Source organism: Falco biarmicus, chromosome 1, assembly GCF_023638135.1.
Source record: "Falco biarmicus isolate bFalBia1 chromosome 1, bFalBia1.pri, whole genome shotgun sequence".
NCBI lineage: Eukaryota > Metazoa > Chordata > Aves > Falconiformes > Falconidae > Falco > Falco biarmicus.
Genome location: NC_079288.1, coordinates 77,249,013 through 77,267,872, shown reverse-complemented (window position 1 = coordinate 77,267,872; position 18,860 = coordinate 77,249,013). Strand labels below are relative to the sequence as shown.

The following is an 18,860-nucleotide window of genomic DNA, read 5'->3' as shown; positions in this document are numbered from 1 at the left end:
ATTCCTAGGGTTTCTATCCCAGTGACAGCATAAGTTGGTTCTCTTTGTGGCTTAAAAAGGTGTAGTTGTCTCGAGGGGTGCAGGTGAGGGAGGAGAATGGAACCTGAGGCGTCCATTCGACATGCCACTGACCTGGGACTGGACACTGACCGGCATCAGCAATAGGGGAACTCTGTAGCTGTTCAAGTTGCCACTTCTCCCAGAAGGAGTCACTGCAAGGTAATGGTGTTGAGGAGTCCCAAGGTGGGGGTTGCGATAAAGTAGGCAACATAAAATATATAGAAAACAAAAAAAGTGGATGGGTGAGTCTGGAAATACTGTACTGTGGAAATTCAAAAGTTATGAGAAGAGAGAGAACAAACAGAAACCCTGGCCCGTAACTCCCTGCTGTGCACGGAGCGGAGGCTGCTACTGACATCTCCCAACAGGGAGGGAGAAAGCTCACCACTAGAAGGGATGTCCATAGCATAGGAACCTTCTGCAAATAATGTTGTAAAACAGAATTTAATATAAAGCAGGGATTATAACATGTTTCATACCCTAGTCAGATAAAAGGGAGGACTACCATTAGCAGGAATGTTTTCTTGGCAGTACTGAGCAATACCGGAGCTACTGGAAAGTATTGCAAGTAACAAAATAGTACAGCAAGCAGAAGTATAGTTTTGTGTCTTAAAGTCCTGTGTCTAAAAGCTGTACAGTAGCTGACAAACATGAATGATTATGATCCACAGAAATGAACTCTTTACGCTCTGCTGGAAATGCTGCTGGTTTTGACAACCTAGCAGAAGCACAAATCACCTCGAGATCTGCATTTGCTAACTGTCTTTTTTAAGTTTCAGATCAAAGCATCATGGTCTTGCCCTTTTTGACCCTAATGCTCTGCCCAGATAATATAAAAATTCTTCTATTTCCTCCCCTCCCCTCCCCCCCCCCCCCTCCCCGAGTAAGGAGTGCAGGGCAAGTGAGCATTATTTCTAACCACATTACAAATCAGGGTAGCATTTCTTTATTCCAGCATCCCAAGCTGCCTTATATAAATAGGCGATAAGGGATTTTCAACCATTAAAAGAAGTTATGCTTTTGTATATTACTAGAGGTGTTTGAATGCTCCACTTTAATAGGCATGTCTGCAAGGACTTTGTTAGCATTCAGCCTTCTCTTCTAAAGACCCTGGAGATGAGTTGATCAAACAATTTTAACATAGACTTTGTTTTTCCAGGGTTGTTTTTGGAAATAACTCCGGTAAAGTCAGGAGTGCAATCAAGGTCATCTTGCAAAACCTGAATGAAAACACTCATACACAAAGATTGTCAAACAAAGGATAGAAATACACAAAGCAAAGCAGGAGTCTGGATTCTTCCCTTGTGCTCAAAGCTAACACCTCCAAGAACCTAGAAGCAGCACACAGTTCAGCAAATGAAAATAAAGACATCGATAACAAACGATAAAGGTGAAACCCAAGATAAAGAAATCTCTCCTGCCAAAGTTTGTCTTTCCCCGGGCTACCACTGCTGCAACTAAAACACGTCGTCTTCCGTGGGTTCATGAAGACATTACAGTTGCCTTTTACACCATGAATCTACTGCTACAAGTCCCAAAGGCTTGGGTTATCTGATTTATTTTCAGAAAATATGTAGAAGTGGAACCAAGGAGCTTTTTCCATTGCCCTACACTTTTCAGACTGTGACCTGAAAGCAGTCTGAACACAATGGTAAATTTTACAGGAAATGAACTTTATAGATCAGCACTCCATGTTACATTAAAAATAACTACAGGGTGCCAGGATATACATTTCCACCTGACACTGAAATTATTTGCACTGAGAGATATTCGCAGAAAGTTTCCCTCATGGGTTCCTTATGACCACCCATGAAAACTAGAAAGTTATCAGTTAAATTAGGGCAGACTTATTTTATACAGGAATAAATTTAAATTTAATGTTTCTGATTGTGAAAACTTTAAATGCTAACAGAATATGGTGGCTGAAATCATGGAAACATTGACTCTACAAATCCTTCTGGCCTAAACTCCATTTTCCACGAATTCAGGCGATTATGGAGTTACTTCAACTATTACCTATTATATCCTGTTCTACTAAATAGAATTTCTCTCTAAAATTGTCCAGGTAAGTCTCCTGGCATTAAACTGTGCTATCTCTGTATTCGTGCTCCTTATAGCATGTCATCCGTACATTAGCCTGTACACAAGCAAGCCAAAAGAAGATAACTGAGATAATCCTGTTAGTGGTGTACTGTTTGCTTCTTCCCGAAGCTGAGCAGAAAATGAAAAAAAGCTAAAATTAAAATAACCATCAATTAAAAATTAATTACTTATGAAAAATTATAAACTGAAAATGAAGTTACCTCTTGCGTTACCTAGTGTTTGAGAGTCCAGATCATCATCAATAAACTCCTCACCCTGGATGATGTTCTGGGTGTCCTCACTGTGATTAACAGGGCTTGTCATTTCCTGCTCTTTTTCATTGTGCATCTGGGCATAGACATTTCTGCCTGGCAGTTTCCTAAATCAGACAAGGAGAAAAAGTCTTGTGATGAAGTTTGTGTCACGCACATGCTGGCATCAGAGCAGAGCTCCAGCAGGGCAAGTTGTTCCAGAATCATTAACCAGCACCAATCCCACCTTTCCTTAATTTTGTGTTCACAACCTAAACTTATCAACTCCTTATACTCAGTCACAGTTTTATGTAACTGCCTTATCACGATGTTCATGCCAATGTAGTAATTAAGCATTAATTTCTGACTAAGATTGAGAGACAACGAACAATACTGAAAAAAACCCCAAACCATTACTAAAACACCAGAAAAACTATTTAAAGATCTCAAGCAATAAAAAGACCCAGTAGGCATTCATTTCTGGTTCCAGATATCTTCACAAACATGTAGCTGGCTCACAACCGTCATCACATCTCCCTGGTGAGGTGGGCTGACACTCAAATCAAATCAAATCACACTCTCATATCCATCAGGGTTGAGGAGAAAGAAGCTGGAGTAATCCAGGAGACAGGGAATGGTTAGGTAGCAGAGAATGAAGAAACAAGAGACCAGGACCAAGGGGTAAGAAGTAAGGAGGTAAACAGACATTAATAAGGGCAAATAAGGAGACAGGGGAGGCTGATGAAGTTAAGCAGGCAGCAGCGAAGGAGGCAGTGTAAAGCCTGACCCAGGACTACTGGGAACTGCTGAATTAGACAAAACTCTCTATAGCAGATTGCATTTAATTCATTCATTATGATTTGAATCTAGAAGAACAGAAAGCATGTTATTAAATGGCTCTATCAGCTCTAATGAACAATTAGCACTATTGCTGAGACCAGGAGGCTTAAGACTTAGGATTGATAAGGAGTTCTTAACTAGATTAACTCAAATTAGACTTTGTAAAATCAAAGGGAATAATCAGGGACTTCTAACTTTGTAACAGAATTTTTGGTTTAAACATTTCTTGAGAGCCTTTGCTGTAGCTGCGTTCACCTGCAGTCTGCCTGGGCGCATAAGAACATCCTTTCCTAGGCACCAAGCAGACACTTCTGATTAGGGAGTTGCAGGTTGTGAGCTCTATTTCCTACACTGCAAGAAACAGCTTGACAGCTTGATCAGCGTGACAGCAGACCATGGCTGTCAAAGTCTGTGCTTAAACACAGATTATTGCAATCGGTAGACAACAAGAAGAGAAGAGAAAACAGGGTTGAACTGCTGAGGTTAAGCTGTGGTTTCTGCTGAGCTGCTTTAGGCAGTGAGAAAACAGAAAAAGTGACACTGATTTTTAGGCATCTCTCCAAAAGTGACCATCTTCTGCTCCGTGTTCTGGCAGCAGTTTGAAAGCTGGATAAATACACAGGTTGCTCTGTTTTCTCTAGGCTTTTGAAGATGACCTGGTTTTAGTGTCATTTCAGAAGAAAGGTTCTTTACCAGGTGTCACCATCTCAGTTTGAGATAAAAGTGGCTGCAGCACACTATTTTGAACAGCATCTTCCATTGCATCAAAGTAATTAGAATAAACAGAGAATGCTAAACAATGAGAGATGACTGAAGAGGATCTCCTCCCTCTAATTTGAACTACTCAAGAGATGAAATGCATCCTATACGCCTATATGTGTACATACACACACATCTGTATAGGTATATATACACACACACACACAAAATTATATACATATACAAAGAAATCAGGTATTTTATCCCGTTATTTATAAGCAGCACAAAGAAAGAAGTCTGATTTGGCTTGCTCTTTTCTGTATCTCAGTGAGCATGGAGTAAATTAAGCACAGGGCTAAGCAAATGCAAAGGACGACACCGTACTATTATGACCACTTCAACAGGTCCGAGGGCTCCTCCAACACAAACATACATATAAAGCCAAGCTATGCATCACTTTCCTCCCATTAACTGGATGAAAAAACACATGTTGAAAGGGGGAAGGACATTTCTCATTACCAAAACTACATTAGGTAACTAATTTTGATTTTCCTTATTGTGGAAAACAATATCCCTCTCAATCAGACCTGCATCAAACCTGTCAAATTGCTTACTTTCAGTCCACCGTCAAATGCCTAAGGGAAATAAAACCCAGAAGAATGTCTTTGCAACACATCTGCAGGATAAGCACATATGTTTCTGTAATAATTAGGGGACCTTCTCAAAACTGTATTTCTGACAGACTGCAGAAGCATCAATGGCAATATCAAAATATTTCTGACATAATAAAAATGTTATCCATCTCAAACCCATATGATGCATCAAACCTTTGCAGTTAAATTAAGTAAGCAGAGCTGCTAATCTAACTGCTGTCTGCCCAGGCTGAAGGACCTGGCTGAAAACAGGTCAACAAGGTATGTCCTTTGGTGTGAATCCTGAGGCTTCAACTCAGGACTTACTAGTTAGAGATCACCAATATCACAACACATTCTATTGAACATATTAAGGGGTTACTGAATGAAGAAACCTCACAAGTTCACAAATAACCATTAAACGTGTTGCTGTTAAGAGCACTTCTTTATGGGTTACACATAAAAAGAAACAAGGCGTAAGCTGTATTTCTCACTCACTTAAACCTCATGAGCCCAATCCTGCTAAGTACAGATCCCTTTTGTAAAGTAAAAAGTTGAGGTACTCAGCGACTCTTTCATACTTTCCTTTGCTCCTCACACTCATAGAGGAAAGCATCTTAGATTGTAACATGGAGTATGGATGGGAGGAAGGAGAATATTACAGATCTGGTGAAGGCATTTGACCTTTTATAGATTATAGAGATCTCTGTGCTTCATATTGGATCAGTTTTACAAGAGACTCAACTAGACAGAAGAAAATGATAGTCCAAGTCTTTTCAAGAGGCATTTTTAACACATGTGCCAGATGTTCTGTTTATAAGGGACAACCACACTGTGGGATGAAACAGGATGTGGATACTGAATCCTTGCTAAAGATGGGCCTGATTCTGGCAACTTTCCAGTCTCTGCTCAACTGCTCTCACATGCAGGAAGGAATCCGCTACCCTTAATTATACAGAGAAAAACTTTTGTGTACTATAATGTGCTTTGCTCTTCTTAAGGAAGCAATTTATGTTGATCCAATGTAACTGTTTGAAGTTGGCAGAGCTGAAATGCTTGGTTTTACCTAAAAGACTACTGTGAAAACATGACAAGACATGAAATTTGACCCAGGAGATTTATATCAGCAATAGGAAAATTGAAAGCAAGTCTAAGAACAGAGAAAAATGTTATACAATAGCTTCTTTTGGGGGTTTACTCTTCAGCTGCAAAATGCATGTGCTTCACATCCATCACTGGAGACAATTACCTCTGCTGAGCAGCACTCCATGGTTTACATTTTTATTTCCTTTTGTTTTCTCTGTAGCATTTTATTTCAATCATGAAGAAGAAGAAATAGTCATGCCTGCTTTAAGGACCATAAAAGTATGAACTGGAGACTTAAGTCTGTACAAAACTACTAACAAACAACACAGGACATGGCTTTCACCAAGCTCTCCAGGTCCCACATCTTTGAGAAGATATTCTAGAAAGCATTTTTTTTCCTCCCTGTATTCACAAATTCTAATCAGTTCATACCCAAAACTGTTTGCACTTTAAAATGTTCAGCAGTAAGGAACAGCAGGAGGGGGATGAGATATTGATTCCCACTCATTTAAGTTTATTTGGCTTTCAGTTCTTTCCTTGTGGAGACAATATTCATTGGCCTTTATGCAACTTCATTCGTTTTCCAGAGGCTTGATTAAGATTCTGTTTAGTATAAAAAATAGGAACATATTCACATGGAAAAGGACACGGAATAATGTAGCATTCTCTTGGAACTTAAATAAAACTAACAACAATAATAATCCATTAAATAAAATAACTTTATTGTGGTGTTGGCTTTATTACATTTGGATTAATGTTCACATGACTGACTTCTTTGTGCTTTAAGGCATTCCTGATTTACTTGCCTCTTTCATTTCAGAAATCTTTCCTACATACTATTACTTTGATTTCTGAGGAAGTTTTTATGAAATATTATGGATCATTAAATTAGTGCCTGTTTTTTTATAACTAAATGGCATGGATTGGGACTATACTTGCTCTCATGGAGCATAAAAGTAGTATAAGCAAGGTGGGGAAAAAAGATAGCTTTTCTTCAGAGACTGAAAATGAGATAGTAAGTCAATGAGGCAGAAAGAAAACACAGTTCTGCTCCAGACTGTGGCAATGACCCAGGAGGGGGTTCATTTCAAGTGGCACTTGATATTAGTGGGCAAAAAAGGAATACACAAAATGATATAAATTTGGCTGAAGTAGATTAATGGCAATTTGTGAAAACAATATACGCAGCTCTAAGTGCACTCATAGTAGTTTGCATCTAAATTAAAAGATTAAGATTTTCATACTTTTAGATAATTGAGTTTGGTACTATTAACCAGGTAAAATACCAAAGCAGAAAAGCCAACTACTTGCTCTGGATTGGCAGCTGTAATATCCTGTTCTTGTACAGAAGTAAAAAATAAGAGGATGATGTCAGATCTACTAGTAACATGACGATTACATGGCAGCTTTGATGTAGCTAAAATACAATTTTCCTTTCCTCCACTTTGCTTAGTGCAGACAGTGCTGTTTGCCTTCTCTACACTGTTGCCCAGGACCCCATACAATAGAAAGGATGAAGAAATCTTTTCTGGATGGCAACTTGAAACCCACAAAACTTGAAACCCACAAAAAAGACAAACATCATTTCAAAGGAAATGGAAGAAGTCTGTTTTTACTGAACAAAATTTAGTAAAGATGATATGTTATAGAAAAAATATACACAGGTCCCATATCTGCATTAAAAAATAGACCTGATTTCTCAAAAATATTTTCCCACTGCTTTATATTGTGCTGGTCAAAAGAAGCAGCTGTAGTCCATTTTACCTGGATGCTTAAACAACTGAAGCATGCTAGTGAGTATTGCAACATGCTGTTTGCTTGAGGCATCAGATTGGTGATTTCCTTACCCAGAAAGTAAGAGCAAAGAAAAGGCAAATTATTCTCGGCTTGCCCACCATCCATGTTCATTGTCTGCATTGCCTCTTGTGCCACAGCCACAGTCAGATTTAACAGCTGGGGTATCATCTCTCTCTCCTTGCTGCCATGCTGAAAATTTCCCCCTCAAATGATCTAAACCAATCTTTGTCCGTTTGTGGATTACGACTAGAATTATTTTTTAAAACCATCAGCATTTATAATTTTAAATTTACTATTTTCTTTACTGGGTAAAAATAGACCTAATCTGAACTGCTTACCTACTCTGATCACAAAGTATCAAAACTCTGCTAGTCTCAAGACTTTTTTTTTTTTTTTTTCCTAAAGCCACTAACCACTCCCAGGATTGCCAAGAGTGCTCCATGAGCTCCAGGGATTCCAGCATCAGCTTTTTCCGTATATGTTCCCGGTGAGAAGTGGCTGGATGCACAAACAGGCCATTAGATAAGGTGGGGAGGTGGGGCAGGGGAACACAAAGTGAAAAATACTTGCAATTTTACTGCATATAAGAACAGAGGGCAGCAGTTTTCCTAGCCAGCGTTTAAATATTTGGGATTAGGGCATATCATAACTGATGTAACCTATAGTCACCTAACCATTAGCTAGCAGCCATGACAGCTCTGATTATCTAGCAGACCCTACAATTCTAGTTTTGATTAGCATAATGGGAAATTAAACAATTTTAATCTTTTCTTTTTAATGGGCATTCCTTCAGGAGTGATGAGACAGCACTGGTTTTTACTACGTGTATAACTAATCAGCCAAAATCCCACTACCTCTATATGAATCTGCCTCTGTTTTCCCCCTACCCCCCTGCTTAATTAGATAAAATACACTCTTGCTTTATGCATGAGGCATCTGACACAGAATCTTAGGAAGGATTGTTATTTTTAGATTACTGCTCTTCCCCAAACTCATTTTGTGAGATTTACTTCTTGCAAGGGACACCAATTTTTAGTGCTGGGTATTGCAGTTTTCAAAAAAAGAGAAATTAAACAGGAGCAGCAAGTTTCATCATAGTTGTCCTGATTGCCCTGAAAGACTCATAAAAAAGAGGTATTAGATTAGTCCCTGGTGTCTGGTCAACACCATCTTTCATCTCGCAATTCTGCCTGACAAAAATTAGTGTAAATTAAGGCCCAAGCTCTTACAATATGAACTTCAGAAATAATTCAGGCAGGGAGGGCAGGGACCATGCTTGGGGACAAGAGGCCTTGGTGCTCAGAACTTGGGCAGTTTGAGCAGGTTTCTCCATTTTCTATCAAAGCTGTACTATGGTCTACAGGGAAATCCACTATTTTCTCTATACTCTTCATCCCGGGTCCTGAATAGTGCCTTGGCTTGTTGCAAGTGGATGAAATGCTCTCACATATGAATCCTCCCTGCCAATCCAGTCACTGTGTTATCTGCAAGCTAGTTTTTCCATCTTGCATCTTATGAGGTAACAAACTTACCCTTAAGTAAAGAACTTTGGGCCAGCAAAAAGAGAGAGAGAGAGAATAGTCCAAGGCACGTTCATGCAATCTTTTGCATGGCAACCGCAAGTCACATAGACCCAATTAGTGTAGTGATAAAACTAAGATTAATAAACATTTCTCTGCCCTGGGGGAAAAAAGGAGTTTTAACCCTTTTCCAAAGGGAGTATCTGACTGTCAATTTACATAAATGAAAGGAAAGCACCATCAAATGTCTTCCACCTCCTCCTTAATTTTGTGAATCATACATAAAAATTATGGACAGTATTGACATTTCAACTCTTTATACATGTCTCTAATTTGTATGTGGAAATAATTTATATTTCCATGTGTTGTGTGAGTTACCGTAGGGTCCAGTAAGTGTTATTCTGCTGAAATTATAGCCTAAAAATGAACAATTTTTGTTGCCTACAGCATTCTTCCAGCAAATTAATTTTTAATATACAGGTATATAATGTTGACAAGCTGCCTTTGTTCATTACAACTTGCAACCTTTATATCTATAAAGGACACTCAGTTTCATAGCCTCAGTCCCTGTGGACCAGTTTGTAAACTTACATGCTCACTGTACTGACATTAAAGGGACTATACTTGCAAGTAAATACTCCATGGGGATCCAGCAATTCACCAGCTGTCTTTGAAAGACTTTTTTTAAGGTATTAAAGATTTGGGTGCGAGAGGAGTTCACAGGGAGCACATAGGGAAAAAGTGATTTTTAAAATGTAGTACCAATGAGTTGCTCAATATTCTTTGAAGACCAAATTGCAAATGAAGGACACAATGAAAAAAAAAATCATCTTGGAAAAGCTTAGCAGGAATATTTAAAAATAATTCTGTCAAGTATCTCAGAAACAGATAAGAAAGGTAATAAAATTGAACACTACTGCATGGTCATTCATCAATGCCAAAAGCAGTTTTCAGGCTACAGAGAAACATTTGAATATATCTCACAATTCTCCTCAATCTCACCTAAATTAAACCCCCACAATATTTAAATGCAAATGGTTTTCACAAATTATATATGGAAGTGTAAGAGACATTAAAACTCGCAATTTGCAAATTGTACTACAGTTTCCTCCTTAATAAAAGCCCTATTTATAAAGCAATGGTTCAATGGGCATTTTAGAAAGAACTCAAGGAAAATAATTTTTTTATTCCTTTCTTGAATATTTTATACTTCTTTTGCCATGCGGTAATTGTGTCTGTTATTTAATTGCTCTCATTTAAGAGCTAATAAAAGATATAAATCATACAGCTTTGGAAAGATACCACAAGCAAGTTTTATGATCCCACACTACAAACAGCAAATCCTCCATGTATTGCTACTGAAATAATATAATTACAACACATCAACCATTTTTATGCTTTTCCTTGCTGCAGGCATCTAAAATAGCAAAATGGATTTTTATTCAGTTGTAGACAGGCTGATACAGAATTCTGTGCTTTGTCCTTTAGAGAAATCAGCCACTATGAGCTCTAAGAAACATACGTGCTGCATTGAGAAAATAAAGAGATTCTTGGAAAACGGGGGTTCTTAATTGATGTAAAAACACTTTATCTAAAAAACCTCTTACTTAAATTCTACCTACCCTTATTGCAATCAGACTCAGTGCCACACCCATTTCTATAAACAAGTTAATTTCAAATAAAAATCAGTCTTTAAAAAATGCAACAAATCAATAGGAATCCTCACTGAGCAAATATATCAGGATTTGATGATGATGAAGGCTTGTTTCCAGTGTGCTCAAATCAAATAGCTTCTAAATGCCCCAGAGAAACAAAAAACCAAGAGTATAGCCAATATTAACACAGACCTGTGAACAAGAACAAAATTCTTTATATTGCACAGCACCCTAGTAGCTCTGATTATAATCAATTGCAGACTAAAGATATATTGGACTGTCAAAGGCTGGCATATCATCCCTTGTCAATTTTGAGAATATGTCTCACATAAAGGCCACTTCCAGAATTAGTTCTTCCCTCAACACACTCTACTGTCAAATTAATGCTAATCTATTTCCGTCAGTCATTCTACATGGCAATGCCCCAGCAATTAAAACCTAATGTGTGCAAAGAGAAACTCCAGAGCACTACATGTTTTGATAAAACTATTTTTTTAAGCAAATCAGCATTGCAGATGCACTCCTTATCCCAATAGCTTTAGTTTATTCATAACTGCTAGGAGTAATGAGGTAGGAATTAATCAGGAATAATATTTTCGCTCAGCTCTGTTTCTTGATGATATTATTTAGACAAGCTGAACAAACTCTTCATAGTTCCCATATTGCTGCTATTTACCTTGGAACACAACGAGTGAAAGCAAACATCAGTGTAGTACCTTGATGTCTGAAAAGTTCAGAAAAAACCCACGATTTTCAAATGGTGGACTTTTTGCAATTCTTCAAGAAATCTCCTTTTTAAATAACAAACTCTGGTTTGTTTTTCTGATCTGGATAAATCTAATTCTTAAAATGTGCATGTTGTTGATTAAGGTTTACTTGCCTTTTGAACTTGTAGAGGATGAAAGCCCCAACCGCGACTAGAGAGATAACAAAGAGAAACACTATAGCCCAGTAGCCACTGCCTCCTCCAATCCTCTGAGAGTCTGAAATATGAAATAAAAGTACATCTTAGCATGTTCTCTTTCAGATCAGTCTATTCTTTTCTGTTTCTCAGGACAAAAACTTTTGTTGTTATTTGTGTAATCTTTTCACTCCATCTGTAGCCTCTTCAAAAACGCAACAACACAAAATTAATTGGTGACTTGTGACTGAAGGACAGAGGACCAATTAAAAAAACCCCAAACCCAAACCCCAAACCCCTGAATATTTAATTATTTGCATACTCAGTGGGGTTTTTTTGTGGGAATCTAAATTTATCACAGGAAATTATCACATACCCTAAGTACATGCATTGAAAACCAGATCTGTATTAATTTAACAGATGGAGAAACTGAGGCTGTGAACAATAAATGAATTCATCAAGATCGTACATTGGTAAAGGCTGAAATGAACATGGGCTTCTTTCAATCCCAGCTTTTTGTGCTTGCTAACCAATGCTAGCCCTTTAAAGCAGATGGGGTACCACAGTGAGACTGTAGCACAATTCTCTATTAGCAACTAGATAAAAGACCTTTGTCTTCAACAGAAAGCTGAGAGATATATCACAGCAGTATTTGCATAAATTGATTGTGGTCAGCTAAGCTGTTCTCCCACAACAGACTGAAATAAGAAACAAGGCTATATTATGGGAGATGATACACAAACAAAAATTATGGAACATTCTAATACAAGGTTCAAGTCAAAGTTGAACTTTCTGGTTCAAACTTCATTTTAATGTATCTCTGTTCAAAATACACACATGTATGCACACATGCTCTCTTCAGCCAGGTTCCAGCTACAGTGCATGCAGGAAATGCATGCAAAAAAAAAAAAAAAAAAAAAAAGGCGTTTCCATTTGTTTTAAACAAAGAAAAAACATAATTTATCTCAGGACAGGATTAGCAATATGGAGACCCTACAACAAGCTTCCCGTTAGTTGATTTGAAGATCAGAGATACAAGATTATCGCCTAGACTCATGGAGTTATATCAGCAGAGTTAATGGCCGATATGATGGTAAGAAGCTCTGCTTTCTCAGCAGCTAGTGCAACCAAAGTGCCTTTAGTTCACCAGACATGGGTTTTTTTTGAGGCTTGGTTGGTTCTTCCTGCAAGGCACTATTTTGTACAATAGAGGTGTTTACTTAATGTCATGGTTACACAGGAAAACAAAAGAAGCTTGTGTTACAGAATATAAGGTGTGACAAAATGGAAATGCATAAGAAATAGTTATTTGGTGGTGAGTCTTAACAAGTACCAAATGAAAATATATACATGTCTACATGTGTGCGTGTATGTATATAGATATTTACATACTTGCATGTACATACACAATATGTTTATGGGTGTATCTATATGTAACAAGTACCAGGTAAGTATATATGTATGTGTGTATATGAACACATATATACTGATACAAAATTTTTCTCCTTATCAGAACTCAAACAGGCACCCAAGGGGTGGTCTTTTGGGACCTTTGTTTATATATTTACCTGAATCGGAGTCAGCTAAAGTCACTAAGACCCAGTATCCTCCTCTCAGAAAGAAACTGATGTTGTGTGCATTCAAGGCCTGCTTTATAGCCGCTATTCTCTGAAAATACAACAGAGAGAATGTCAGGCGTCTCGCACTCTGTTCCACTTTGACAGACTCAGTGCTCTAAAAAGGAAAACCTCTGGTTCAGTAAATGGTGAGAAACTCAGAAAGCATTTCTCAATGATGAGCTGAAATCTTAAAGAAATTCCTTATTTAAAAATCGTGCAAAACTCTACAAGCCATAAAAGCTAAAAATGTCAAAACTTTATAGCCAAATCTTTCTTTTTGCTTACCAGGGCCTTTATGTTTACCCAGTTTGTGACAGACAGCATGTCATTTACACACACTGCTGGGTTTACCTGGGTCATAACTCACACAACGCATAATCCATATTAAAAACTCTACATTCTTCTAACCTATCAGAAGAAAACCTGCAATGTCACTTTAGATTTCTTGCTATGAAAAGTAGCCGCTATTTGATAATGAACTGCATGTCATAATTTACCTTACCTCCTTACCTATTATGGGATGGATTCCATTTATACCTACTTTTTAACAATACTCTGTAGAAACATATACATCCATCCATGTGGAAAAAATCAGGATTCCTCCTATTTTTCTTCAGTGGATAGAGCATAGTAAAATATGGTCTCACATTTTTATGGAGCAGAACCATTAAATATACCTTCATATCCTAACCCCAGATAACAAATTGTCTGAATTTTTGCCCTTCTACTTGCTTGTGTCTTCAATGTGGGTAATTTTCTGAAAGATCAAAGCTAGTTTTATACTCTGTGCCTTATGATTTAGGATACAACTTCCCACAGGATGCCAAATTAAAAATATGCTTTATACCCATGAAAACTTCACAAGTAACTCCTTTTATGATATTATTAATTACAAAGCTCATCTTTGACAAGCCTTTGCAGTTTAATAAATAGAAATCCTTGTAGTCTGTGTCATGTTACGGACAGAGACAATACAAAAGTTCAAATTCAAATATCCTCACTCACGTTGAGGAATATCTAACTTCTGTAGCTATTCCACTGACTCTATTACATTTTTTTGTGGGGGAATGACTCAACATAAGGGTGGTGTGAGCACAGTCTCAGTTATTTTACAACACAATTACTCCAGATAACTCCTAAGTATATATCTTCTTGCCCAAAATCTGAAAAGAGATCGGATATGACAACTGTATTGATTAGCAGCCTCTGAAATGATGCTGGCACCACTAAATACTTGTGTCAGACCAGGTTCATTCACATACTCATGGTATACAATGCAAAAGGGATCACTAATTTAGGCTAATCTGACTTTCAGCCAGTAAATGCAATTACTGAGCCCCATAACTTTGGATAGGTCATATTTTCCTGGCAGGAGTTTGAAGAACCCAACATTTGCTCTAGTTTTTGCTTAAGTGACTAACACTTGTTAGTTATTTATTTCCCCACCCTGGGTTCCCACCACAGCCTATATGAACTACACTTCATTTTTTAATCTAATGTGAATACAGCCAAAGGTTCTGTCTTATTTATTTCACTGTTAGACTGATGGCTGGTTTAGTACTCATGGGGGTTATTTTCTGCCTCAAGGTATTTATTGAGCATAGTGAAGCCACCTCTCCAACTGTTTTAAAAGAAACTAATCCAGTGTTTGGATGTCCTCTATAGACTCTGTAAGTTAAGGTTCTTATACCAGTATTTGAATTTTCTGTCTCCTTTCTCTACGTCCTTTCCAATGATAATATTTGAACATGTGAACACAATGGCTCCTGCACTGTGGTATAAGAATATAAAAATAATGACACTATTCAAACTCTTACACACTTATTTATACATCCGGAGATCTGACTTGCCTGTTTTGCCAAAGCAATTCACTAGGAGTATTCATGTAGTAGTTTGTCTAGATAGAGTCCAATCTTCCTCAGAGCCACTACTTTCTGGGCTGTAGTTCAAATGCACTTTAATTGACTCTTTCAACTGAACCCATCCCACCTGACATAAAACATGTAATAGATGTGCATAAATTAAGCGACTGAGCTTTCCTCTAGAGACAATGATTAGAATTAAATACTTTTGAAATTGCTGTGTTCTTAAAAACAGGTTAAATCACAGTCAGGTTTTATTTCTACATGTATAAATTTCATAGATTCATAGAACGGTTTGGGTTGGAAGGGACATTAAAGATCCCCTAGTTGCAAGCCCCTTGCCATGGGCAGGGACACCTTCCACTAGACCAGGTTTCTCCCAAGCCACATCCAGCCTGGCCTGGAACAGTTCCAGGGATGGGGCATCCACAGCTGCTCTGGGCAACCTGTGCCAGCGCCTCACCACCCTCACACTAAAGAATTTCTTCCTAATATCTAATATAATTCTATGCTCTTTCAGCTTAAAGCCATTACCCCTTGTCCTATCACTACATGCCCTTGCAAAAAGTCCCTCTCCAGCTTTCTTGTAGTCCCCCTTTAGGCACTGGAAGGCAGCTACAAAGTCTCCCCAGAGTCTTCTCTTCTCCAGACTGAACAACTCCAACTCTTTCAGCCTGACTTCATAGGAGAGGTACTCCAGCTTTCTGATCATCTTTGTGGCCCTCCTCTGGACTCATTTCAACAGGTCCATGTCCATTTTATCCTAGGGGTCACAGAGCTGAATGTAGTACTCCTGGTGTGGTGTCACAAGAGCCAAGTAAAGGGGAATAATCACTTCCTTTGACCTGCTGGCCACACTTCTTTTAATGCAGCCCAGGATTCGGTTGGGCTACAAATGCACACCGTCAGACCATGTTGTGCTTTTCACCCACCAGCACTCCCAAGTCCTTCTCCTCAGGACTGCTCTCAATCCGTTCTCTGCCCAGGCTGTATTGATACTGGGGGTTGCCCTGACCCACATGCAGAACCTTCTACTTGGCCTTGTTGGACTTCATGAGGTTCACATAGGCCTGCCTCTCAAGCCTGTCAAGGTCCCTCTGGATGACATTCTTTCCGTCCAGTGTGTTGACCGCGCCACTCAGCTTGGTGTTGTTGGAAAACCTGTTGAGGGCACTCAATCCCATTGTCCACATCACTGACAAAGATGTTGAACAGCACTGGTGTGAGTATGGACCCCAGAGGAATCCCACTCATCACCTATCTCCACTTGTACATCAACCCATTGACCACAACTTTTTGAGTGCCGCTATCCAGCCAATTACTTATCCATCAAATGATCCACTTGTCAAATCCATGTCTGTCCAGTTTAAAGACAAAGATGCTGTGTGGAACAGTGTCAAAAGCTTTGCACACGTCCAGGTAGATGACTTCAGTTGCTCTTCCCTTATCCATCAAAGCTGTAACCCCACCATAGAAGGCCATCAGATTTGTCAGGCACAATTTTCCCTTAGTGAAGCCATGTTGGCTGTTACCAGCTGGAGGATCTGCTCCACGATCTTGCCAGCACAGAGGTAAGACTGACTGGCCTACAATTTCCGAGGTCTTCCTTATTTCCTTTCTTAAAAATAGGGGTTATGTTTCCCCTTTTTCAGTCAGTGAGAACTTCACCAGACTGCCACAACTTCTCAAGTATGATGAATAGTGGCTTGGCTACTTCATCTGTCAGTTCCCTCAGGGCCTGTGGCTGCATCCCATCAGGTCCCATGGACTTGTGCACCTTCAGGTTCTTAGATGGTCTTGAACCTGATTTTCTCCTATAGTGAGCAATTCTTCATTCTCCCAGTCCCTGCCTTTGCCTTCTGCGACTTGGGCATTATGGCTGGAACATTTGTTGTTGAAGACTAAGGCAAAAAAGTCATTGAGTATCTCAGCCTTCTCCATGTCCCAGGTAACGAGGTCTCCCATTTCCTTTGGGAGAGGGCCCACATTTTCCCTAGTCTTCCTTTTATCACTGACATACATATAGAAGCTTTTATTGTGTCCTTGATGCCCCTGGCCAGATCTAATTCTATCAGGGCTTTGAAAAGAAAGGGGCTTTTGTCAGAATGGAATCAAATTTCAGAATTATCCAAAGGGCTCCTACCACTATGCTGCCAACTTACTTGCGATCTTTCTTATTGCTGGCTACTTTTTTCAGTAAGACTCCTATTCTAGATGACTAACTTAATAAATAGCATCACATCATAACACTCCATGTAAAATACCAACACAAACTCCATCAAGTAGGTGTTCTCTACCTGATCAAGAAATTATTGCCTTTAACAATCCTTCTGAAATCACATAATATCCCCAATGTAAAAGGTTTTCAGCCAAGGACAAATAGGTTCTCTTTGAGGGAAGATGTTTCATAGCTATGTTTGAATTAAGATTTCAGGGATATCTCTTGCAAACATGCAGGAAACATTCTGTATTGCTGAGTCCTCACAGTGGTGTCACAACACTGACTTTAAGAACTGGCACTAGCAGCATTGACAAAGCACATTCTTCCAGTGAAAAATGATGGAGACCTTCAGGATTCTCATTTGGTAAGAGAAGATAAAATAATGAACCTTTAAACAAGTGATACTATGACTATTTTCCTATTGAATTAACTAACTACTGCTTCTAAGTTTATTTACATAGGGTATATTTTCAGAATATTTCTTGAGTCACATTGGATTCTGATACAACACGTATTTTATCAAAATTTGTGCCATTAAATTCTAAACCAACAAATTTATATGCACATGTCAATAGCTAAAGTAGTGTCCCTTAGCAATAATATAAAAATAGAAATTTAGGCAGCTGGCGCTAGAAGACTGGCTCTACAGCACCGTACTCTCGAAAACCATCAGTGTTGAAATGTGATACTAAAGAACCTGATTTTTTATCATTGAAGAGCATAGGCTGCTGTAATTGCTGCTGTCTCCCTTGTTCCCGCTCCAACCAAATGTAGGTTGTACCTTATTTGGTATTTCCATACATATAATCCCCAACCACAACTGGTCTCACCTGGTCTACCCTAATAATGTCAGAAACGTACATCTATTATCCAGATTATACAATTACTTTCACCTTTCAGTGCTCCTCCAGTTTCCAAAAACATTTGCAAGGTCTTACTGGAGGACTACTTGGCACAGAAACTGTGACCTTCTAAACTACTGTAATTTCCCCATAGCCTCACTGAACACGAGGTTTTCCAAATAATTTGCAACATATGATTATTTTTCTTTATGCGTTGGAGTAACTCACAGGATAGGATATTTCATACACAAACATGAAAAAATCCTTGAGACAGCATTGATTGTAATTGATGATATTCTTTAAGCTTCCTTGAAGCACAGTGCTAATGTAAGAGTTGAGACTTAAAGGGAACTAATATGCATAACACTTTGTACTGAAATAAAATGTTTGCACAAACTAAGAATCTATCACCATCAGTTCCCTTAAATTATTAAAGACATCCATGCCATATAGGCTTAGAATGAAGAATTTCCTTTAGAAGCTGCACCTTACTTCAAGAAGTGGAAAGATGTAAATAATTTTGAAGTGGTAATACTCACCTGACTGAAAGTTTTAGTTAATGAATGGCACTCTACTAAAGAAACAACCTGCTAAAATTAACCAAATTAACCATTTCCTGCAACATTATCAGCATTTCAGACTCCCATGAATTCCCACTGTGATTACAGAGGAAGAACAGTAATGGTTTGGCTTTACCATAAAGCAGAAAATTTTTGGCATTTACACGGTACTCTGTGCATTTTAAAGACACCTGTTCAAGTACTTGGACAACTTCAACATACCCCTTTGGATC

General features: G+C 38.5%; 1 protein-coding gene across 4 annotated transcripts in view; it reads right to left on the bottom strand.

Moving 5' to 3' along the window:
* The window catches only part of SORCS2 (sortilin related VPS10 domain containing receptor 2), a 579,316-nt gene that overhangs the window by 10,866 nt on the left and 549,590 nt on the right, over positions 1–18,860 (bottom strand). Inside the window, exons 24-27 of one of the 4 annotated variants that reach the window (XM_056352655.1) lie at positions 13,092–13,191; positions 11,503–11,605; positions 2,364–2,521; positions 133–212 (exon numbers count right to left, since the gene is read on the bottom strand). In XM_056352655.1, coding sequence (XP_056208630.1) covers positions 133–212; positions 2,364–2,521; positions 11,503–11,605; positions 13,092–13,191 — 441 coding nt within the window. The remainder of the gene's footprint in view (positions 1–132; positions 213–2,363; positions 2,522–11,502; positions 11,606–13,091; positions 13,192–18,860) is intronic. The other 3 variants (XM_056352663.1, XM_056352671.1, XM_056352678.1) reach the window with 3 other exon arrangements.